Source organism: Leuresthes tenuis, unplaced genomic scaffold (assembly GCF_036924035.1).
Source record: "Leuresthes tenuis unplaced genomic scaffold, fLeuTen1.0.hap1 SCAF_16, whole genome shotgun sequence".
Classification (NCBI taxonomy): Eukaryota; Metazoa; Chordata; class Actinopteri; order Atheriniformes; family Atherinopsidae; genus Leuresthes; species Leuresthes tenuis.
The window spans coordinates 5,527,538-5,554,086 of NW_027325370.1; the positions used below are offsets into that span (position 1 = coordinate 5,527,538).

Below are 26,549 nucleotides of genomic sequence, written 5' to 3' on the forward strand. Positions count from 1 at the left end.
AGCTCTTGGCATCAAATGTGACATTTCTCCTCTTACAAATAAAATAATGAATTTGTAATCAATGAAATGCAAACAAGGATTTTACTTAGTGTTTTAAATGTAGTAGTTTACGGTGGCTAATGGGAAACTTTAGATTGCATTTGTTGCATAGCTGCCACAACTAAGTCCATAAGCTTACTCATGCCTCTGCTACATGTTATCATGTACCATCAGTGTTTCTATGATTTATCGCTGCTGTGACTGGCATTTAGTAAATGTATGTGGCTAGCTGTGGGAATCCACAACAATGCTCGCATACACAGAAATAAACTGCAGCCACATTCTCCCATATATGCAGAGAAAACTGAGGAGGGACTATTGATTTTGTGGAAAAGAGGAGGCTGATACCGGATGTGTGAATTTGTCATCCAGGGAGAGCCTCAGAGGGAAATGGCCAGTGCAGTCATCAGCAGCAAGAAGCCAGAAGGGAGGCGCTCACATACACATAAACATACATATACAATTATTTCTAAAGACGAAAACATGAGGAGGCATGATATGAAGATATCAAGAAAATTGATTGAAAGCTTAGAACTAATGGGCCAACAAGTAAATGTCAAATTTATTTTACATATACACCAACCTGAACCTTGAGCGAAAGATGGCAGACAGACCCCACCAATATTTATTAAGGGTAGCAGCTGGTTCCTGCCTGTGTTTCAGCCATGGGGATAACAATCCAATTCTAATAAACAGTCACACTGTACAATTAGAGCCACAACAGGTGTCTGATGGAGAAAGGGTGCATACAGAGTAAATCGCTGTGTATTAAACACATGTGCGGTGCATGGTGAGTAATAGTTTGGTTGACTTCTTTGTGCTCTTCGAGAGAAATAAGAGAGGGAGAAATTAAGGAAATGCACAGGTATAACACATCTGAATCAGGTCACCTTTGTAATTAACCACTTGCAGCTGCGGTTGCAAGAGAAAAGAGTGAAGAGCGAAAGACTGTGATAAAGAAAACTAATGGAGACACTTAAGAGGTAAATTGGGAATTATGACACATGAAAATGGAGGAGAGGGATCTTAACACTATCACTGATCCTAGTGGGACTCTCTGCCACCAGAGCTCCGACTTTGTGCATTTATTACAATTAAGTACTCAACACACAATTCTCATTTACAGCCTCGGGTTACCACGGAAACACAAACAGCAGAGCAGCAGATGACATGTTTAAAAATAGCCCCCCTAAAATAAATGTTCACACCTCATATTACTGTGCGCTTTTCAACTATAGAAAATGTGGAACCATGGCTATAGGCATATACATCATGTTTATATTCTTCGCAGTGTGTGATGTGTGAGACTTGTGTGAATGTGGAGGGTGTGGGGAGACAGAAGAAGAGGGATGTGTTGAGAAGGAGGAGATAGTAGAAAACAGACGAGGTGGTGAAGAGGGAGGAGCTGATGACGGGAGTGTGGATAGTTTCTATTTTTAGCCTGCATGTGTGATATATGCCAATAGGTGTTCAATCTAATGAACAACAGTGACTTTTGAACACTATGAAACACAGATTCTGTATACATGTGTACTCTCACTTTTCGACCTCAACCCTGAAATTCTAACTGAGTGTGGTATCATTAAATTGCATTTCTGTGTAGATAAAACCCCTATAACTAACATAACACATCCAGCCCATTTTTCAGATGGGTGACTGCTGATAACCGTTGCCCTCAATATTTTCTTACCCTGCCAGGAGGCAAAGGTGCTTTTATGGAAACCTCTATAAAACCAACTAAATTGAATGTACTGAAATTCAATTGAGAGCACGATGGAAACAGCAGAAAGAAAAAAAAATATCATCATGAAATCAAATTAGGATTATAGCCATAAAGCCATTGAGTCACTTGTTAATCCCACAATGATCGGGTTTTGGAAGAAAAGACGCAGAACAAAAACACTCACACTCACACCCAGACACACAGACACACACCACAGATGGATTAAGTGACATCAATCAATAAATCCCAATTGAGAGGCAATACCAAAACATTCCAACAGTAACAGATCATTTCTCAACACCAAAACTAACTAAACTAAACTTATTAAATAAGACACTAACTCACTACTGTGCCAAAATTACAACATAGCTTTTAAATGTGGCTTCCTGCTCTGTGATACATCTTTGTTTGTAAGGCCGCAGTGCTGGGGCCACAGCCACTTATTGAATTATATGGCTATCATATCAATCACCCAGTGCTGTGACTGGCCTCCACTTAGTAAAGCATTTATCTGATGATCCTTTCATAAATGGCCTGATGTATTGCAACATTCTGTGACTTTGGTTCCATCATAATTGCATTCGTCTCCAGCGGAGACCAGTTGTTGTCCAGTTCTGTCTCCATCTTTCTGAGTCACTCTCAGGGTTTGGGTTTGTAGCTAAACAGGACTGGTGAGGGTTGAAATATTCACAAGTGCTATATCTTAACATTCATTACAGTACGATCAACAGTCGACACCCAAACTAATGCCTCTGTCAGACTATACTCCAACACGAACAATACTAACTTTCTCATGATTAGCGAGTATAACACATGGCTTATGCACCATGTTAGTGAACGCACCACTGAAGCTGCTGTGGTTGACATTAGCTTTGCATGCGCAGTGCTTGGTCATAAACTAGAGCTGACCTGATGTTGGCTCTAATGAGTAAAATTTCTGGCAGACCAATACCCCCGTAGTACCACTGTGGTCAACAATGGTCGTATTCATTTGCATTTAATATTGACCTTGGTCTGTATAGATTACATCAACACCCTTAGGTATTGTTGAGGTTTGGCTGACTAGCAAACTAATGATATAATCACAGCTGTCTTGTTTTGTTTATCTATTTAATCTTCATAACCAATGGGGACGAGTAAGGTTTAGGGGGTAGTCATAACTACAGAAGCTATAAAAAAGCTTTCATCATACCTTGAAGTACTGCAGAAACAGGTGTTAAAAAACAAGAAAGGCAGGTGAGGAAAACTTTATTTGCTGATGAATAATGAATGAGAGGAAAGAATAACTTTTTTCTGTAATACTAGACAGTCATCTGATAATTTAGGACAAACCCAGATTATATCATAGCCTGCAATGACAGAGACAAATTGACTAGCTGGTTAGGCAGTACACCGTTTGAAGCTCAAAAACATGCCGTTTTTCACACTATAACACTTTTTAGAATCTGCAGAAGAGATTTATCCACTTTGAATCTCACTCTGTATCTGAATGCACACATGTAAATCTCTGTATTCAGTACAGGCACACAGAAGAAGGCATGTATAGACAAAAAAAATGCACATACAGTACACACTTTGGAACAACACGGCCTAAATATGAGCCATCTGTGAATTTCTAAAAACACTTGGCCAGGTTTTTGGCATCAGTTTCCTTGTCCAAGGGATCTGGCTCAATTCTGTTACAATTTCCCAGCGTGCCTTCTGTAAAGAACACATATCAATGACCTCGCGGCTGGAGACTAGAGCACAGGCCAAGTTTACGACTAAGAGCTGCTCTACAGGGAAGAAAAAACCCACAGACACACTTTTCTATCACTGCGCTGTCCTCCTTAAAACTTCAGTTTACTTGCTGACCATCTTTAACCTCTTCGCTTTAGAACATCTCTCTCTGGGGAGCTCCTAATGAAAAGAGAATTAGGACACAATGATAAGAGTCACTATTTATTACAAATCTTAGAAGAATGTTAAAACTCTAGCTGAAATGTTGTGAAACTGAACCAGCTAATAGAACAATCGTAGGTTCAAAAATTGGAAACTCAACCTCTGCTAATTATAGCAGCCCCGTCCTCATCTGCATCTGTTTAGAGTCAGAGCTCCCCTACGGTACAGCTGGAGCACGGCAATCACAGAAACTCTGTTTCCACAATTCTCCAGCAGCGTGATGTGCACTCTATCCTTTCTCTCTATCAGTCAACTTCTTGGTTGTTCTTTCCTCTTGACAGTTTGAGCATTTACTTCATGGTTAACATACAATTTGTCAGATTTTGCATGACTCCAGTGGAGCTCATGGAAACTTAGAGGAGAGTGTCTCCAAAGCTGTGTCTGGTCACAGCATGGCTAGTTATGGGGGACTATTGGAGAACCACCTGCTGCAAACATGGCCCACCAGGCCCTCGATCATTCATTACACTTCATAGCACCTAACCAAGTCATCCATCATAGAAGACCGATCTATATCCACTCATTAGGTTGGCTATCATCACAATCCAACAATGATAAGGCACTCGGGTAATGTGAGTGGATAGGAACCTAGATTGTATAGATATATCCCAGACGACAGCAGAGGTTTTTCAGTTGTCCTGGACAACTCAAGGGACAGAGTGCTGTGTAAACTGTAAAAGGAAATTGCTTCATGTTGTGCAGCAAAAACACTTTGTATTGTTTTGAAGAAGTTAGAATTTATTTAAATTTAGGTTTAGGCACAAAAATTAGCCAATAAACCTTTTTAAGAACCATTTTGGCCAAGAAACACTGAGGTTATATATATTGTTGGCTGAGAAATGTATGTAAGTGTATAACACTGTCTCTGTAAGAGCCAAATAGTGGTGTAAAATACTTTGGCCACTGGGATGAAAACATCATACAAATCAGCTGAGGATGGTATGAGCTTAGTTAATTAATCAGGCAGGGCCAAAGGAGTCACTGATGAAATGAATGAAATCTTGCAGCAAAAGTAGTTCTATTGGTGTGAAATTCCCACCAATTTATTAAGCATGTCCAAAGATGGCTCAATCTCTCAATACAATGGCATAGTTTTGCAAAGAAATCTCCTTTATCCCTTTATTATCTTGAAAGTATTGAACTGTGACAGTCTGAGAGAATAATTCAAACACTCTTAGGCTGTATTCGGCGGTTCAGACCCCCGTGGCCTTTTTGCTGAAAAGAAGGTAAATATAAAATCAACTTTGTTATTATGAGTAACAAAAGTCTGAGGAGTCAGACAGATGTCCAATTTACATCTGTGATCTTTTGAAAAAAATACCTTCTGGGCAACAAGGAAAAACATGTATGGAAATATGCACGATGGCTGGGTAGCAGTAGCATCAAACGTATTGACTAGTTAGAACTGCAAGCTAAGAGAAGTTCACACACACATGTAAAGGTTCATATGTGAGAACTTTAACATGGTGATAATGACATGCTGTCTGCTAGTAAGGTAAACTTTGATTTGTTGTTGAAGTTATTAGTCAAAGGGAGATCCAGACTGTTGAAGATGTCTGCTCAAATCAAAGAATAAATTGATCAAATATATCTACATGAGTAAAACTAGGTCTGATTGGCTTGGTTAATACATTTCATATTTTGAGTCTGATATATATCAATATTTCTAATGATTTGGTAGCAACAGCAGCTGGTCATGTGAACCACGCTATCCAATGCCTGTTTGTTAAATCCTAAATAGCCTCTGAATATCAAGTCCAGTTTTCATGTAGTTACAGTTCAGGAGGGACTGAGCTTATACAGAACACTGGATGTAAAATTTGAAAAAAAATGTATCTGTTTGTAGGACAACACAAAATTTCATAAAATCTTACAAAGAACACTACAAATCACCTTCCCTTTCTGTACAATCAGCAACAAGTGTCTTTGTGATATACAGTTAGTTTTTATTCTACAAAGAGAGAAACTTTTGTAATAACTTTTCTGAAGTAAAGGCTTTGCTGAGTGCTTTTCCACTCATTACCAAGAGTACGCTCTGAAATGGGACAACCTTCTGTGAAATATGATTAGTTTGTGCACCAGTTGTTTCTATGCATTCATGTGCTATTCCTTTTTATTGAGGCAAAAGATCAAACCAATGGGTTTAATTTGTCCCCCTGCTTCATCCCTCTCCTCTGCTTCCTTTGCTTTTGTAATATTAACAATGAACAACAGATAATTTTCTACAACCTCACCAACGTGCTGGAGAGATGAAATTCCCCCACTGCGTGTCTGCTCACGCCCAAGGCGATTGAGCATAGAACACAAAAAGCCATAAATTAATTGTAATATAGACTGGTTTGAGTGCATGTCTGTGCACTGCAGTAGAGCAGCTTCAAAGTCACTGTGTGAGAGTGTGTTAAAGAGAGGGGGAGGGAGAGGAGAAAAAATAACATTGCAGAGTATATGCAAGCTTTTCAAAACTGAAGGACACTGCATTGCACAAGAACTAGCTTAAATCTTGAGGATTTCTCAAATTTGTTTCGACAACATCTATATCACTTTGAGGTGGAAAAAGAAAAGAGCTAATCAATAAAGCAAGATCAGCTGTAGGATTACAGCACTTGCTCATGAAATTTTCTGTGGTTTGCAGCCAAATTAAATTTCTTGCCCTCTATCTAAGACATCTTTGCAGATTAGATGTTCAATTAAACAGCTCCAGAGTTAGTTTATGCCATTACATCATGTAACAAATGTGTATTCTGCACAAGCGCGTCACAATCTTTTTGCTCACAATCACATGGTCGTACAACAATATCTTATTTGTAGAATAAACCTAATTTATTGCACGGTACAAATGGACATTGGGGTTATGTCCTATCAACCAACACTGCAAAGAAACAAAATCAATTTGCTGACTCTGCACATGTTCAGTTGTCCCTTGTGGATAAGTTTGAAGTGTATTATTCTTGAATTCAATAGCAAGGTTAAAGCATCTCTCCTTAAGAGCTTGAGTGGTTTCCGTGATGTGTATTCAGCACGACAGATTTCCCAAAGTAAAGCTCCACTTCAACTGTTTTGCATGTCAGCTGAAAACTGGATGGCCCTGCAAGCCCTCAGTTTTTAACAGGTTATTGATGTGGTCTTAATGCAATACTAATAAGCTTAAAGCATAATACGGATTATCTCATACAAAATGAAGCCAACATTCTTTGTGAACGGTTCTTTTTGAGCGGCAGTGGACCATGGCCATGCTCCACCTCACAGAGCACAAAGGTGGGTTAGTCACAACTGAGGTTTAGAAATTGAATTAACATCACCACCAGACAACCTCTGAAGAAAAAAAAAAACAGCTTACTGAAATCTATTAATGGTTTTAGTCCATGACTTGACTTTTATGCTCTTCCCAATGCTTGCTGCTGTCAGATGGCACACGGCTGGATTAATCCCTCAGCATGGGTAATCCCCCAAATACATGTGGATGAAAATAAGTTTTGCTTTGTGAAGGACACATCCTGCATCCATACACAGACATAAGAATGACAACAGAGTGGATTGAAACACAATTTCTACCCACTAACCAAGGAGTTCTTTTCAATAAACTGCCCCAAATCAAATGTCATGACATGAAATCCAGTAAGATCATTTTCTGTGAAGCCTGACAGGATGGAGGTGACAACCCTCACCCGCATTGGCACACCAATGCTAAAGCAGAGGGAAGAGCTCCAGAAACAAGCATTAATCCCTGAAGATTTAGTGTAGCAGAACAATTGCTTTTGTCACTCTGGATAATCAACACAAAGTACAGTTTATGAATGAGCTCAAAAAGACACAAACATGGGGAGACAGAGAGCGTATGAGTGAGAACTAATGCAAAAAAGTTAGCGTATGAATGAAAGCACATATAAATGGAACAGTAATGTCTACCTGTTCAAAAGTGTGGCTGCAAATCTGGGGAAATTACTCAGATTTATTCAGACAAGGTTTATCACATTTCTCCCAAGGGAAATGAGAGGCAATTTATTTCTATAACTTGGCCTACATATATGGAGAAGTATCCCTCACATTTCCCTCAGCCCCTGTTATCCAGACAGTAATGAGCAAGTCTGCCCAGTGGACACAATACTGTCTAATCCATAATTGTTTATATTTGGGTATTTGCTCACAGCCAACTAAATCAAGGGCCACTTCAATAAAATGAAAAGAATGCTTTCCTAAGAGATGGTGTCACTGTTGCTTCAAATCAGTCTTTACTAATGCGAGTTGTGAAGTTAAACATTTAAAACACTTTATCAAGCACATGCCCTTTATAGGGGAATTATTATCTTTTATTAAATAAAAGAGATACAAATACAAACTAACAAGGCAAACATGTTTATCTGATGTTTTTGTAATTATTTCAACGTTGCCCTGATTTATAATTAGCTCCTCATTCGCAAACCTGACATCAGACGTGTAGTGTTTACCATCTCTTTTTGCATGTGGTCAGGCTTCATCATATTAGCAGTAAAATGGAATCTTATAATTTCTGCAGGTATTTATCAAAATGAAAGTGATTGCACTTTATTGTCTCAAGACCACAAACATTTACTTGTTATACATACATCAAGAATCAGTTCTGATGAAAAGCAATGACCATCACTAGTCATGTCACCACTTAGGCTAAAACATGCCAAGAAGTCCATCCCTATCACTCCACAAATAGTATGAGGTCACATGAAAGGATTAAAAGCCTTTTAGGAACTTGGTGGCAGCCATAAACTGTTCAGGATACAGCTACACACGCTGGAAACTGATAATCACCAACTCATTTTAAGGCTACTCACTGAGAGCCTGCTGGTAATTGAATTGGACTGGGCACAAGTGTTGTAAGCTTGGAGGGACCATAGCTGAAGGTAATCAGCTGTGACAGACAGTGGAAGGGAGACAGGCTGGGAAGGGGTGTGGGTGGGTGTGTACAGTTTCTATTATGAAATATTCACAAATCTGACATACAGTCCTTCTACCTCAAAACCTTGAGCATCACTCCAATCAAGCGTCCAGGTAGTCAAGTATAAGTTGGCCCTGGACATAATGTCCTACGACAGGGTAGAATCTGTATGCATAAAACGTATCAATGATAATAAGGTGTGGAAAAAAAACAATGTACACATTTGAACTACCTCACTGAAAGACTCCTCCCAGTGAATTACCCTTCCCACTCACATTGGCCCCAGTCCTCCCACCACCCTTCCATCCCTGGTTGACAGGTGGTCAGGTAAATGCATTTTCTCAAAAGCTTGAAAGGCCTGGCACTCAATATCGCTTTTCAAAAAATGGCGACCATCCATATCTCTGCATGAAAAGAGGATGAAATATATGCCAACAACAGGGCAGTGGAGTCTGAACAAGGATCTAGCAGAGCTGAAAGTAATCATTTCAGATTCTGGAGAGCAGACTTGGATACGTTACTGACTTCTGACTGAGATCTCACACACAAATACACAAGAAGGAGATGTCAAAGAAACGAGTATATTGCTCATTTATTCTTCATGTGGAGTTATTGTGTGTATACTGATTTATTTTTAGGTTTTTGCTAAACCAGCTGAAAAACAATGGTTCACTTTTGAGCTGTTACTGCTGTCAAGGATAGAGTACGGAATCCCATGGATGCATCTCTGTAAGATGGCTAAACCCGTCCAGTTATTGTCAATCTTTCTACCTCCATAAGGCAACGACAGTAGGTTGGACAGTAAGGAATTTGACTTATTCAAGGTCTGGATATGAATGACAGTGATGATTTGCACATTTTGATCCTGTGTCATCAATAAGGCATTGCTTTTTGTCTTATTCCATTACTTTGTTCGGTTACTTTCCAAAAACATCTGCCTTGTGTATACTTTGTATTATTTTTGTGTCATCTTACTGTCATTGACTGTATATATCATTCAAATTATCGAGTTTTTTTGTGCCGGGGTAAATCTGTGCTTCACATTGAGGAATACAGAATGTTAACAATTTCAAGTTTAAAAAACAGCTCTAGTTAGATGTATTATGTACATATAAATGAATAAAATACACTTAGTTTTACATGACAAATTCACATACTAAATAAAACTTAACCCAACTAAAATGATGAATTTTCAATCAAAGCTACATTGCTAACCTGAGGACAGGCTTACGTAGTGATTATCAACATTCTCAATAGCTGTTCATTTCAGAGAGAATATAGAATATTTTTTGACCACATGGCTTTGGCCATTTTTACTGTGTTCATAGCAACTAGCAGCAAATGGCTAGTTTTTGCCTGCAGTTGTCTGTGTACATGGGAGGTTTACATTTTTTGGCGCATGCTCAGATACTTCTCCATTGTCCTTAACATCCAGTTTTAGAGTACCAGAGTACAAACTTTCAACCTACAATCAACAACCTGGAGTTACACCATTGGAGCATTTCCACTTTGTCAGGTGTATACCAATTGTTTAGGAACCAATGGCAAGTTAGCTCTAAATCTTGGTGCGAAACTCAAGGCTCCAGTAAGATAAAAAGAAGGACTGTTTCCATTTTTTCATACAAATTCAAAGCATGCATGACAGGAATATCAAGTTGTTAAAAAGATAAAAAAAGATGTTATCAGCAGTCATACGTCAAAGTATATCGTTTTATGTCCCCACGAGTGGACAACTACCATGGACATTCTTGGCATCAACAAAACCCTCCTGATTTCGGTCTGAGATATCATATTTTCCTGCTGTGGTTGGGTCTATTATTTGTAACTAAACACAATACCAGTGTTTGAATGTGTGTGGCAGCAAAAAGCTTTGAACGTATTGAATAAAGTCAGTGACTGTCTGAAGGAGTGACTTGTAACACAAAGCCCCCTGAGTTTTTGATGAGACTTAATAGTGCAATTTAAATGTCGTCCATTTACCAAAAGAATGTCTTGATTAAAAAAGGCCTCACTAGTGAAATGTAAAGTTTTTGTCTGTTTGACACCGTTAAATTATTTAAAATAGTTTCTAATGTGTCACAATAAAAGGCCTTGCTTTCTTTAGCCCTGAGGGGAATAAAACGCCATAAATATTACTTATTCACACTTATCCGTCTTATCCGTTATCTGTTGAGACACTGTTAACCCTGCAGGGTTCTTTTATTCCTGTTACACCAGCTGTTTGTAGGTTACATGCAAGTAATTGCTGTGTCTTTACAGTAAATGTTCCATGAACAACGCTTGAAAAGAGCCCACACACAATTTACGGTAGCTGTGCGATATATTCTCTTATGCTCTGGTGCATCACACTGGACCCAGCATTCCTGACAGTAATTATGGCAGTTATACATTTTATTCACCTGCATGAGCGCAAACATGAAAATACTGTGAGTTTATGCTATGTAATTAGAAATCACAAAGGTGGAAAATTGCTTTTGATTTTTTTGCACTTATTACAAGCTCTGTATAGTCCAGACTCAGCAGCAAGGGACATCCAACTAAATGTGGAAATAAGTAAATGTTATAGTTAGGTACACTGGCTTGCAAAACAGACCAAGTTAAACATACAAATATATGTCTGCACAATGGGGTGTAAACACATCAAAAAGACTGTAAACATTATGACACTGCAGGCTTGCACACAATCCCATGCACATAGCTTCAGAATACACGTCAGACTAGAAGAGAAAAGGAGACTATGAGAAGGAGGTGGTGAAAGTAAAAGTAAAGCAAGATGAGAGAGGTGAAATGAAACTGACATTTCAACAAAAAGGCTCAGAAGGCTGCGTGAAGGCAGCAACATAAAGCACATGTGGTCTTATATCACTACACCCTGGAAAGGAAACTGATGTAAATGGGGCAAGAAAAGACAAACTGAGAGAACAGCTTGTGGAAATCAAAATTTGTACTCACTTTTCTGATATATGTTGTGCATGCATGAGGATGTGTGAGTATGTGTGCATCTTTCTAATAAAGAATTATTGCAATATTTGAGAGATCAAATAGAGGTCAGTGTTGTCATAGAAACCATTTTCAGACCAAAGGTGACTGTTGATGCAACTGAGGCCTTTTAATACACTCACAGTGTTTGTTTTAAAGTGAAAACAAAGATTAAACACGTGGCGCTTTTTTTCTTATTCAGAAATGATGAAATCCACTGTTGTTATGACTATATGGTTTGTTCTAATGTTGGGTTCCATCCACATTTGACAGCGTAGGTAAAGACAGGCAAATAATCTATAATTCATTATAATACCTGACAATATCACTCTGGAGACTCCAGAAGAAAAAACCATCCATCCATCCATCCATCCATCCATCCATCCATCCATCCATCCATCCATCCATCCATCCATCCATCCATCCATCCATCCATCCATCCATCCATCCATCCATCCATCCATCCATCCATCCATACATCCATACATCCATCCATCCATCCATCCATACATCCATTTCCTATACCCGCTTAATCCGTCGGTTGGATCACGGGGAGGGTGGTGCCTGTTCCAGCGGTTATTGGGTGGGAGGCGGGGTAAACTCTGGACAGGTCGCCAGTCCATCACAGAGCCACACAGAGACAAACGAGACACACAATCACACACGCTCACAGTCACTCCTAAGGAGAATTTAGAGTCAACCAATTAACCTACCATGCATGTTTTTGGACAGTGGGAGGAAGCCGGAGAAACCAGAGAGAACCCACGCATACACAAATAAACAAAAAAAAATTGAGAAACAATTGCACTGCAAAACCTATAAACCATGCCAGAAACTAAATGCATAACGTATGTCAGGTAGTCAATGAAGTGCGCTGCACTGTGGTAAAGCATGTGCTGGTGCTCTGGCTTGAAAAGTCAGTCACCAAAGGTGGCCTTTTACAGTATACATTTGGGCTTATGTGCTGCTCCAGTAATGTCTTCATGTTATTAATAACATATGATCTTTATCTGGATTTTAACATCTGACACATGGACCTTGGCATTGGCTCTTAGTTAGTTATTACCTGCTTTTTGCTCAGTTTTACCAACTGTGATATATTTTTGCTGCTGGTGTGCTGAAGTACACAAACATGCACATTATCTACATAGAGGAAAATGTATTTAAGGCAATAAGCTCACCTTGCTGCTATCTAAATGGTCAATTGTTTACTATTAAAACTCTGCCATTGCCTAAAGTGATTGTGGAGTGGAGTATGGTGAAAAGCTCTATGTCTGCACATGTCTCTATATCTTTTTTTTTCTTCTATTCTATTCACGGTGATTTCCAAACACTGTGACTGTAAATGCAAACAGAGCTTTGAGTATCTCCATATATCCACCGCATTAAAAAATTATATGAAAACCTATGATGATCATTCTTTCCATTTTAATGACTATTTAAATTATTATTAGATTAATCTAGATTAATCAGGGAAATAAAGAAATGAAGGGGTCGGGATTTGATTGCCTCAGTGTGTGTGCTGAAGTGCTCTTAAAGAACACACAGAGAGGACTGCTTCCTTTTGAATTATATTTCTACTCAAGGATTCTTTAAAAAACAGAAATACGCTCTCATCTCACTTTTCTTACATGTTGGTTGGAAGCAACAAAGCATAAATCATCCACACTCCAAACCATGTAGCATATGCATGAATTGTACTAATGATTTTGTGTCACTAATCAAGCTCCACTCGTCAAGTCTTTAAGTTAAGGTCAGCTCACCACTGATCATAACCATAAAAAGAATACTGCTTTCCTAAATCAAAGATAACATGTCTGTGACATCATATTCAGTCGTACTCTCACAACACATTCTAATTAGTAGCTCTAACAAAGGCCGTCACATTTCCCTCTGCTGCCCAAATCAATACTCGCTCGTTTGCATTGATTATTGTTTTGCACAAACTGCTGACTCTAAAAAAATGCGCCATTAATTTGGCAGAGAGGACTCGTGAAAGAGGGAAGTAACAGGTGCATAGTTTAAACATGCGAACAAGGAAACACACATGGCACATAAGCAGTTAAATGAAACCACTGAACCACAGCCAACAATAATGTGAGTGAGAGGAATGTGGTTGTCTGGGTGACAGCCACCAGTGCACTGACCCTCGAGGCACAGTGATCAAAAAGGTTTCTGATAAACATATTAAATCACACTCAGGCATAGCCATGCTAATGAGCAAAACAAAGCACTCCAGCTCTTATCTAGACTTATTCAACTGGAACAGCCTAATGAGTCCACAAAGATGACAACATGAATCAAAAAAACATCTGATGTGTTTTGTTATATGAAAAAAACAAAACAAAACACACTAATGTAATTTTCCTCAAACGCGCACTGTTTACTCTGTCAAACTGTTGCTGTAATTACAAGAAAGTAAATGCAAATCACAAAGTCTTAAACACAAGAAGAGTTTATGATGCTCTGAATAAATAAAACTATCTTGGTGCTGAAAATAGCAAATAACACAAATTTTGTTGGTTTCCTGCATTTAACTGAGCTTTTTCAGGTACACAATAATGGCCCAGTAGTACCAGAAGCAACAACTGAGGCACAATTACAGTGCGGCACAAGGACAACAAACATTTTAAACATATTAATATTGATATATTTGTAAAATGATCACTTAGAAAGAAAGTATTAGTATGAATGTTTCCCTTATCTTTACTCTCTTGTGTATTTAAATCAGTGTCAGTTGCCATACTCTTGTCCTCTTATTGAACGGACTGTCATCATGTAAGCTGCCACATATTCATGGTCAGATTAGCTCACCTTAAATTTGAACAGCTTCAATATTCTCACTTTTATAATATCAATTTTAAAATATCACCTGAGGTCCTCATTTTTTTTGTCTGCAGTGGAGACAACTAGTAACGGAGTCTCTGTTGTACAGATAATAGTTACGATTATAGGTAACAGGGTTGCTAAGTGCTTCAAGAGGAGCAGCTGATATCAATGGGCAAAGTCTGTTGTACAGCTCCTAAACTGACGTTAGATTAATATATTAATAAATTAATATATTAATAAATTAATATGTGAAATGTTGCCATACAATATCATTAATATTTCTTTACAGCCTGCCTAAGTACAGTCAATGCATGCGAAGCACTGTTAAGTTAAATATCAATCCCACCATCAGACACAAAGGCCATGGGTGATGTTAACAGTGTTGGCTTCCAGCTGTTAACTATCAGCAGCTTTTACACATGAACAGCTGTCCTGACATTTTCTAAACATCACCTGCAGGGGCAGTGTGTAACAACATAAATGTCCAAACAAGGTGGACCAGATTTTGTGTACTTGTGTGTAGTTTTCTAGGTTAAAAATTGGCCATTATCTCAATGAACAAATGTATAAATAAAGCAGAAAATTGTCCAGAGGATTCATGGTGAGCTAGTGCACTTCTGAGATTTGTTGCTTCCTATTCTTTTCTTCAGGAGTGTACATTACAAGTTAGTCTTATTTATAATTTTCGTCTTGTCAACATAGCACATTGCAATGTGGTGATAACATCAATGCAATGTTAGCTTGAAAAAGCTCTGGTACAAACCTAGCAACCTGTTTCAGTCATTGTGCACCATTACTCTAGGATCAAAGAGCAAAGTTTGGCACACTCTAATGAGCTGCAAAGTGTTTTATTTCACACTGGGAACCAAAACTCATTGCCTGCCCAAATATGCTTAGCTGGATAGTGATCATAAGGCAACCATATTGGATTTTAAAGCTGTGGTGAGGCTCCACCAACTTTCTGAGTCTGAAACTGACTTCAAAGAAAGATACATTTAAAATGAGAAATTCCAGCTTTCCAGCTGAGAGGGAATGGTCCATAACTGCAAAGATTTGTGGGGTGCTGCGAAGATTCAAAAGACTGATGGGGATCTTAATGAAATTTTTTTTTAATGTCCCCCTTAATTAGATAAAGTGCTAATTCTAAAGCAGCAGAAAGAGTTTTAAGAAGAGAACACAGAGACTTTGAGAAACAGCAGTGGGTTTTTGTCTGTTAACTAGATAATGCACATTCTATTTTCTACGTGGAGAAAATGAGTTTCTCATGAGGTTCATTTCATGAAAAAGTACGATAAGATACAGGTACTAGGGGAGTACATCGCTCTTGCGTGACTGTATTAGCATTTTAATGGCTATGATGTCATTCAAAGAAAAAAAAACACAGCGAGGTCATTCCAAACAGAATACTGACATGACTGTGATTCATTGCTTGAGGCAAAATGATCTTGTTATAACTTCTGAATGTTTTCATAAAACCTTTTTTGTTTGTTTTGTTTATGATAGTAAGATCAACATGTTGGGATTTGTGACTCAGCTGTGATGCTATTTCAACCATTAAAAACCACTGAAACACTATGGCCCAGAGCAAAACAAGAAGACATCTTAATAGATAAATATTTGATAATCTAATGGCAAAAAATGTTTTATCTTATTGTGCAACATAACAAACTGCTGTGGTTCAATCATGCCAGGATAATTGCATCAAGTGTTTCCATTATTTTCTGGTCTCCTTTTCACAATAACCATAAAGCAGAGAATCATGGAGTCTAGATGGACCAGGAATAAAAAGCTGAGGTTTAGCAGTTGCTGTGTATCTCTCAAAAACCCACACAAGCATATTCCTATGTTCCTCCTCCAGTCTATAATCTACAATATAATCTGAATATGAAAAATGCTAAAAGATATTATCACCCGACAAGGCCAGAATCAATTTGTTTAACAACCGAGAACAAAATCCCTCATAGGTCCTATTGGCTAAAAGTCTCTGATTTAGCTAAAGCCTTGGCTCATTTGTTCGCCTGCCTCATTTGCAGGATTCGATCAAAGCTTTTTAGCCTTGCTATCAAATGAGCAATCTATGGATGGTAGCTGGTAGCTTACAAATTCACTTCGGTGGTTCAGTGTCTTTTTGGTCATATTGAGTGGCACAGCATTTTGAGTTTGAATTGAAGACTTGCATCATATTTACACAATCATGGCTAATTCCTTCTAAAGTGTGTTCCCCACTACTTTGTTTAGCTACAGATGGCTTTTGATAAGACTGATTCTACTTTGACTTTTTAACTCTATTCCAGATTTCATCATTCTCCATATTCTCACAGCCTTCTCATATGACATGGTTACCATTAAGGAAGCTTCAATTTCTAAGCAGAAAGAGCAGAGACACAATTCGAAATGCCATTGATGTGGTTATTTATTGCTCATTGTTAAAAGGGATTATGGATTCTGACTGAGGATGGATTACTTTCAGATAAACAAAACACTTAAAAGGCCATGGTGGGCAAGACCTCACGTAGTCAGTAGCACCGGTGGGGCACTTAGCAGTATGTGATAGTGCTGATGAACACAAAAGACCACAGAAACACCAACAGACACATTGTTTTTCAGAGTGTGTCAGGAACACAAGGGCTAAATCTCACAGGTTAGCAGTAAATTAGATTCACGAGTGTAAACGATGTGAGTGTCTGAGTGAAGAAGAACAGAGAAGAAGACACAACAACACAAGTATAAGCCCTGAGGCTCCAAGACAGAGAGACAAAAAAATCAGAAAAACATTGTCTGTTCAAACTGGCTTTCATCTTATCTAGTCAGGTGGGTATAAATTGGCACAGAGCAGAGAGTTTAAACTTTTTTCTCAAGATTCAGGAACAAGTACCAGAGGAAAAATCGAAAAACTTTATGCAAAGAGTACACTTGTGAATCTGAAATACAACATGCTCAATACACAACATTGACCCTTGAAGAAGCACCTACGTCATAAAACATGCATGCAGAAGAATACATGCACTGGTAATTGTCTTTATGTGTTAAAAAATGCCCAAGTACATGAAGAGATAAATATGTGCCTGTTCCATGTGTCAGTTTATGATATACCAGAATGTCAGCAGATGCAGTGGGCCACATTCATTAGTCACTCTGACACCCTCTTCTGGCCCCTTCCTTATTGATGAGGCCACGCTCAACAAACAAACACACACACACACACACACACACACACACTGACCCTTTCCACCAAAAGCGACAAGAAACTGCTTTTGCATGTCAGGTGGAAAGAGACAGGTTACTGGCGAGGAATGTGGAGCAAAAGAAGCTGCTGCATGTCCAAACAATTAACAACAAACAGAGCAGAGAATGTTCACAGTTCAATGATTTATGTCCCTACACCACACAACTGATCCAGAATCAAATATCTGCAAACACCAGATCTTCCAAGCAGGTTGTGTATGGCAGGCCATGATGACAGGGTGCCAAGTATGTCACAGCAATGAGCTCAGAGCCGTTTACGGCCTCAATGACTCTGACATTTAACAGGATGTTGTAATTCAGTCTGACTCACACACAGACAAACACGCGCACAATAGGACACAGTCACAAAACACATTACCATTAAGTCTAATAGTTCTGCATCCCATAACTGTGTTTATGAGAGAGAGTGAATGCACGTCTGTGTGTGTGTGTGTGCAGTGTAAAATTAATGTTGTATCTGTGGTTTCCCTCGCTATAATAAAAATATATGACATAATAATGAAGAAAAACAGGGTGACAGACAAAACAAATCAATGTCTCAAAATGCTCCAAATGTTCACCCTGTAAATCTCAATCAAAGCCAATTCACAACTTTGTAACAGGATATACTATCAACAGCCCTGGGCTGCAGGTTAATTAGCCATTTAATGAGTAATGGAACATGTATGCTTCTTAAAATCTAGTGTTAATAACAATAATTATCTCTCCCTGTAATCTAAAATGCAATAACTGAATCAGTTATTTGCCTTGTGAAATGAGGTGATTCTAATCTTCTGCATCACAATATTTGTACTTAAGATACTTCAAGGCCATCTACTAATAACTGAGTGAGTTAGAAGGAGGAGAGCTCTCTGCATGCAGAGTCACTGATTCAGTTCATTCTGAAAGTTACTGCAGACCACAGGGCAAGTTGGAGAGGGAAGTAATGGGGTAATCTATTTCTCCATTTCTTTCCCTCACTAAGATGCTTTCCATTTTCCTCTACATTTCTTTATGTCCCTTTTATCGGAGATGTATGATGGGTGAGCAGTGATAGTGTCATTACTTAGGAAAGCATCTTGATGGCTGCTCCTCCCAGAAGAATACATCTAGAAAAAAGACAGTGAGCACGGAGTGCTTAAAAGTGCTCTTACTATGTAGTTCCTGATGATTCAGTGTAAAGTCTGTATATATTTCAAATGGGTTGACTTCTGACTTCTGAAGCAGGTGCAGTTTTTTAGGACACAATATCAGACAAACATTTCAAGTCAAATCTTTAACAAAAATGTACTCAGTCAAATGCAAAGAGGCACACACTAACAGATTCATACAGACACTTATACACAGACATGCACTTACACACACACACACACACTGCAAGTCACAACAAGATAAAAGAGGTGTCTGCTCTCCTCTTACCCGAGCGTTGTCATAGTAACGATGGTGTACCAGAAAGAAGCTGGGATGCTGGTGAATTTGCTGGAGCTTGAACCCTTCTCTGCGTAGAACATGACGGTGGCAAAGATAATTATGGCCATTGTGAGGGAGAAAAGCAGGAAGCCCAGCTCCGAGGCACAGCTCTTCAGCGTGTAGCCCAGGATGCGCAGGCCCTGCGAGTGACGGGAGAACTTAAAGATACGGAACACCCGGAAAACGCGGAGTGTCACAAAAGCGCCACTCACATCCTCGTTGTCAGTCATCACCAGTCCAATGTAGTAGGGTAAGATGGCCACCACATCAATGATGCTCATGACAGATCTCATGAAGCGGTAGCGGTTTGGTGCCGCAAACAAGCGCATCAGGTACTCCACGGTGAAAATCATAACACAGGCTGTGTCCATGCAGAAAAAGGCCACAGTGTAGCGTTCTCCACATGGCACTTCCTTTTGGTTGGGCGCTGAGCCACACGGCACTGTCTCTACCACATTGGTGATGACAGAGACAGCAATGAAGAAACCAGTGACGTAGTAGAAGACCAGGGCCATGGTGGAAGTGTGAGGATTCTCAAAAGCCCGCCACATGGTCTCCCTGAAGGTCATATTGGGCAGCTTAGCATCTTTGTTGTCTTCCTGGTCATCCATCAGACGCTCTGCATTCTCCCTCTTCCTATCCTTGTACTCTTCGTAGCAGCAGTCTCCAATGATCTCTGGGACAATGCCAAAGAAAGCCAGCTCCTCATCATAAGAGGAGATGCACTCATAGCGAGGATAGTGGAGCTTGCCTGTGCGGTAAAAGTTGAGCACACTTCGGAACACATCAGGGTCCCGGTCAAAGAAGTACTCTTTGGTCTCCTCATTGTAGAAGAATTCCTTCTCTGAGCTGCCAAGCAGTGTGTCTGGATAGCGATCTAGCGTGTTCCTCCAGGTCTGGAAACGTCGTCCACTGACATTAAGAATGATGAGCTCATCCTGCCTCTTGTTTTTTTCAATGGGTGCCACCGGCATGGGCAAATTGGCCACAGGCATCCAGCCGATTGCTGCTGCCCGGGCAAAGGGAAGCCATGCCGCTACTCCCGCCGCCATGCTGTGTCTGGCTTTGGGCGTAGGGGGGGACAAGTCCAGCACCTTCACAACCAGCTTGACTTCAGCTCATTCACCATCTGAGGGGAAGAGAGGGGGGAGTTTGTAAGGATAGAAGGCACTAGAATGTTGATTCAATTACGACAGGGGAGGAGAAGGCGATCTGTTGATGAGACAACAGATTATGAGCCGATAGGTTCAGAAACCTAAATATAAACGAAGTGAAAAAAGAGGACCAACAGTGACTGTGGGAAAAGACAAGACAAAAAGACAGGACGGTACAACAGTAAAAAAGGGTTTCTATGATGAAGATATATTCAAATATCATTTAGGTGAGAAACATATAAAATACAGTTCTACTTGATATAGTGAACTTCAGTATTATGGAAGTAACAGGCTACAAGTCAATAAGCACCATTTCCCTCATAAATACTTCAAGGTTAAAGTCTTCATCGTAACCTTATGTAAATGCTGTTAAAAATAACCTTTTCAGGAGCATGGTTCACTGCAATTTACAGATTAAAAGAAATACTGACATAAAACCAATACAAACAGTTTATATTGGCAGTTTGTTTGCTTAAAAACTTAACTTAACTTAACTTAATTGAGATACAGGAGATATAAAACCTGTTGAGTTCCAAGTTTTAAAAAAAGACAGCAGATGCATCTTTAAATCATTAGACACTAAATAAACTATGCAAAATTTAAAATTGACAAAAAAAATGAACAAAATTAGCCTGACTCTTAGCAATCGAGTTGGATTATTCTGATGCCTAAACTGGCTACTAAAACTGAAGGTGCAATAAGCCACAGCGACACGGAACAGGTTGATAACAGTGTGTATCAGCAGCGTTATATTGCGACCAAAAAAAAAAAACTACAACTCACCGATGCAAAATTCTCCATCCAAAGAAAACACGACCGTCCCCCAGAGCAGTTTAGTTACAAGTCTACGGTTTGATTTTTTATTTCTGAAAACGTGTCTAGGGGGGAAAATACACACACAAAAAAACAGTAAAGTAGTTATTCAGCGATTAAAGGAAGCGGAAAAGTACCAAAGACTGACGTACCACAGCTGTTTTAATTCAGTTTCCATTATGCGAAGGGAGAAATGACGAGAGGACTCCGCTGTGAGGACCGTATTACCTTGGCTTTTCGGGATGAGTGGTGGGAAGAGACGGAGGAGGAGGAGGAGGAGCGCTCTTCCTCTCTCTCTTCCTCCCTCTCTCTCTGTGCGCAAGGTGGATTGTGAACCAAACTGCAGTTATGGGAACCAAGATTTAGAGTGATGCGCAGAAAATGGGAGTAAAGCGGTCGGCTTTAGTTTCTCAATAAGCTCTCCAGTTGTACAGCCATAATTGTTTCACATCCCAAAAGCAAGTGCGGTCAGACGTGTTTGCCAAAGAATTCATCCCATCAGGGGCACAGCGAACAATTATCTGGCTCCTGGAAAAGATTAGCCTACTTTGGACACTTTTTAATTAAAGATTTAATACATGTCGTTTTTATTGTCCACTTGGGGGCAACAGAAACACGTCACAACTTTTACATAACAGGGAATAGCAAATTAGTTTTGTGAATTTACACATCCAGCAGTGCCACAGTTTGAGTTTCTGGAGGAAAATGGAGAAGTTTGTAGATTTATCCCACATTGCTGTGTCAGATAACGGTGAAATGTCCGCTACTGCATGAGAATGGCATTTTTAGTAGTAGCTCTAACATAATTTACAGTATCTGAACCAATATGATGTTATCTAATTGAATCTAATGATCGAATCTAAATATTTCGATTGCTCTTGGGTTATCTAAAAAAATCAAATATCACAGGAAAGCATGGCTCATTCAATATATGTTTTCTCTTTGAACATTTAAAAATAGATACAGTGAAATATAAATTCACTTTTGCATAGTCTTGGTTTTCAATTGATCTGACACAATTGCCCTTCACGATTTTCAACCATTTATGGGATGCTGCTTCTTTTGTGTTGTTTCTGTCTTTAATCAGGGGTCACCAAGAAAACCTTTCTCCTGTAATTCAAGAGGAACATTTGCTCAATACGATAAGTGCTATAAGAAGTAAGATGATGAAAAAATTAGCAATATGGTAATATCAATTACTTGTTTTTTCCATATTTCTCTCACTAATTCAACTGTCCAAACCACCTTTGCTTCTGGGCTGAAAACATAGTGATTCACTGGTAAAGTTCCCCAGTGGGATTTACAGGTGAGATGTGGGTTTATAATTGCAAATTTTCTGGGCCTTCAAATGTTATGCAAGTTTTGTCAGTGTTGTTTTGCAGTATTTGGGACTGTGGATCATTGTTGGCCATCTGAAGGAGAGATCTTCACAGGCCTCAAATGTTTGATGCGATCAAAAATAAACTGACGTCAACCAACGCCTGCTTTCTTGTCAATGCACAGCCCCAAAAAAGCCCCACTTGCTAACCACCACTACCGAAACAAAACAAAATGAGACAAACTAAACTAACTAGAAAACTATAATCACGATGAATTCGTTTCAAAGACTAACAGAAATAATCAAATGCGCCCCATTATTTACAAAGAGAGGTTAAGTGAATACTTTTTTAATAACATCATATCAGGGAAAATCAGTAAAAACAAATTACTAAATCACTTCAAACTTTTTCAGAGACCATTGGTTTCTCCAGTGGTTTCTTTGTCATAAAAACTGATGTTGAGAAAGTTCATGTCCCATTGGTTCCAACTCCATTACACTGAGTATATTTGGTGGTTCACTGGAACCAATTTCCACAATAGAGACCCACTGAATCATACGGATATACTGTAACATATCACTTTTCACAGAAATGCTACACAGTAAAAAGCTGACATATTAATGAAGACCATGAGCTCCACCAAACCTGACATTATTTCTACAACAAAAAGGACATAAAATATTATGTCTCTTCAGCCTGCCGACTCTGAGCCACGGTATATCTCAGTCCTGGAGATTTTTTGTTTGAATTCTTTTCTTCGTGTCTGGGTGTCTACAATGTCTGGTAATCATCTCATGTAACTTTACGCATGAAAGCTAAAAGAAACAAAGGGGCTCCAGTGGAAAAGCTCTCAGAGCAATCAGTGTCTTCCCTGAGAACAAGCAGGTGCAGCACATATGGTAAGTTTGTGAGCTATGATAAGAATAGGCTGAATAAGCTCTATAGTTTACTCAAGCTCTACCCTATCTTTTACACCTAAAATCACTGTAAGCTTAGCAAAAAGTTTTTGTAATTCCTCTGAGCGAGAAGCAGAGAACAGTTATCACCATTCTCAGTAACAGGAACTGATCTACTTAAACTTTTGCTGGGCTTTACTGCAACATGTTAATCAAGTCTGAAGTTTGTAGCATAGCCTTCGATGCTAACGCTCATAGGGTAAATAGAGGGAGAATGGTTTATATGTGTATATGCTAATTCTTATTCAGACTCAGGCGGTGTAAATGTCTGTGTCCCCACATTAGTCAATGCTCTGCAGAGCAATATGCAGCGCTAATTGAGTCAACGGGGATCGTATCCCTCTGATACATCGTCAACTAAAATACCAACAGGCTCACAGCTCACAGCCAGACAGCAACACATCCACAGAAACATTTTGTCATGGAAATACATGTGCCCAATATGAGAAATGAATACTTCTGCAACAACTATATTACCCACCATAAAGTCTCACTGTGAGGCTTTATAGACCCTTTTTCGACGATGACAAACTGCAAGTCACACAATCACTCACTCCCACAAACTCAGACACACTTGTTTATGCTTCTGTGCCCTTGTATAGCTATCCTCAGAGGCATCTTTTTTTTCTTTCCCTTTCAACTCAATCAAGTCCCTGACCGTAAACTGGCCCCTCGGTAAAATACAAAATGGCCAAAATGGCCTCACCTTGTGAAAAATATATCCACTCCTCGGACTCAAACCTGCTGCCACAAAAAGAAGAGTTGAAGAAAACCCGCGCGCACACACATCAGTGCTTAAACATCTAAACTCACTGACACATACGGCACAGTAACTGGCATTTTCATATTGAGAATCTGAGATATTCCAGTAATTCAAATGTCACTGAACAACAAGGTGGGTTGCATTTCATGGTCAACTGCTTTCTGTAATTATGTACAGACACTTCAGTAACATTACATTGAAAATCCTTGCTGTCATGCAGAGCCTCAAGGAACAACTTGTGTTTCAGTCGCAAACATCAAGGATCGAGTTGGTTAACAGGTTTGTGTAACTGTTGTGACAAATGAGACGAGTGCTTAGGAAAGAGGGAAGTCATTTCAAGTTGAGAGATGTTACATTATCAGGATATTTTCAGACCTGAAAGTACGCACCTAGTCCAACCCAAGGTCCAGATTTTTGTTTTGTTTCTTGCAGCTGAGAGCTGGTTTCACTCACTTTACACAAGCACACCAACCTTTACATTACATAGTCACATCTGTCTTGTAATCACCTGATCTGTTTAATCGAACTTCACATTTGACATTTTCTTCTAACTTGGCAGAAGACCTATCATGAACAAGACTATTTTGTTGCCACTGTGATAATATTATTATGGCATTTCTACTAGCAGCACCAAATTCAAGTGGAATGCGTTCAAAGGGACTGTAAGTGAACACAAAGACTTAATGGGTTGCTATTCAGTGTCAGTTTAGTACTTGTTTTGTCATCTGACAACAGACAAAGAAAGATATGCGAATGATAGCAGCTTTATTAGCAATTCAGCCATATCAAATGCAGTGTAGGTGAATACCTACTTTAGCTACATTCCACTGGAAATACTCAGCACCTGTACTGCCACTATGTTGTCCTAAAACTAGACCACTTAAGATGAGATTTGCTGAATAAAACGGTTTCTAATTTGTACAAGCTTACCTTAAGCACAAAAAAATAATTGCACAATTTTTTTTCTGTTAATTAATAGTTAATTGTTCATTCATAGTCATATATGAAAAGTTACCCACCAAGCTTTAAAAGGAAGATGATCTATTACATGCAAACAATGATGTTTTCTTGCTTTGACCAGGGAGTTTCAATGTCCATACCTAATGTAGTGATTTTCCATATTTACATGTAACATAGTTGTTCAGGTGACTAAACTTAATCAAAGTAGAAGTACAAAATGATAGCGAAGTTTAGAACAAATTAAGCTATAAAACCTGCTGGCTTGGATTGGGAATGAGCAATCATGTCTAACTCCTATGACACAGTCTAGAGTCTCAACACGTAGACTTTTTTTTTTCCCTTTCTTACAATGAGAAAACATTACTTTTGGGACAGCTTCACCTGCTGTGAGAGTGTATTCCCATAGATTTTAGGGATACAGTGGGCACTGAAGCAGATAATGTTTTCCACAACCTGATGTGTTTTTCTGGATTAGTATATTAACCCCAAAAGAGTAAACTGCTGGAGTTAAGGCGACAGTTGAGTTTCCCTCCCCTGTGGCATTCACTGCAGTTACACTGATACCTCTGCACTCCTAAATGCTGATAGCTATCTCATGAAGTCCATATGCACACACATAAATACAAACTGTTTCAGCGTCACACATTCAGAGTACTCAGTGAAACAAACAGTGTATTCATATGCACAACCTCTGTCTCTCAAGTATGCCCTTCTTCACATGAACAATTTAGAGACTTTTGTTTTGATATTTCCCTTGTTGAGCTTTTGTTTGTTTACTGACTTCCTTGAATTAAATTATTCATAAATTTTCAACAACCTGCGTTCTTAGTTTGCTCAATCCCCATTAGGTAACTGAAAACTTCCCTGGAGCATTTAATCACTGACTGTTGTAGAGTTTATCTTTGGTGTGCCAAACACAGACATTCTGGCCCTGCTCACTACTGTCTGGGAAGGAAGACAGTGGCAACAGGGGAGGTTATAGATGTGCTCTTGGCTCTGTTTCAGCACACAAACAGACTAAGACGGCAGATCTTGCACCCATTCCAACCTCATCGTTTACTGATGCCTGAACTGGGACCAGGGGAGCTGTGCTGGCAGAGCAGACTCCGCACCTCTATCAGCTTTAATTTGACTCTATCTCAAAATGCTTAGTACAGGAAAGTTGCAGCAAAGTCGTAAAGAAAAGTGGAGTTTTCACTTGTCATTCTGGTAAGGTGACTCAAAGATGAACGTTTGTAATAACTTGGGTTAAAAAATAAACTTTTGAATGGAGTGCTACAGTTCTGAGGTAATTTTCACTTGTCTCATGTGAGCATTATGTAACAGCCAGGACTAAGTATCTATTGAGTAAACAGGCTGGCGGATCATTCAGTCTCTATTGAGCATACTTGGGATAAAGCCCTAAAACCCACCCATGGCTCTATTCCCGATTTTCACTCCCATTACTCTGCTCTTCAATGCAGAGAAAT

At 39.2% G+C, this 26,549-nt stretch overlaps 1 protein-coding gene across 2 annotated transcripts in view; it reads right to left on the reverse strand.

Moving 5' to 3' along the window:
• kcnd3 (potassium voltage-gated channel, Shal-related subfamily, member 3) overlaps positions 1–21,322 on the reverse strand; it is a 104,363-nt gene extending 83,041 nt beyond the window's left edge. The window contains exons 1-3 of one of the 2 annotated variants that reach the window (XM_072367746.1): positions 21,235–21,322; positions 21,053–21,147; positions 19,065–20,244 (exon numbers count right to left, since the gene is read on the reverse strand). In XM_072367746.1, the coding sequence (XP_072223847.1) occupies positions 19,065–20,167 (1,103 nt within the window). In that variant the 5' untranslated portion in view covers positions 20,168–20,244; positions 21,053–21,147; positions 21,235–21,322. The remainder of the gene's footprint in view (positions 1–19,064; positions 20,245–21,052; positions 21,148–21,234) is intronic. The other variant, XM_072367747.1, reaches the window with a different exon arrangement.
• Between the last annotated feature and the right edge of the window lie 5,227 nt (positions 21,323–26,549).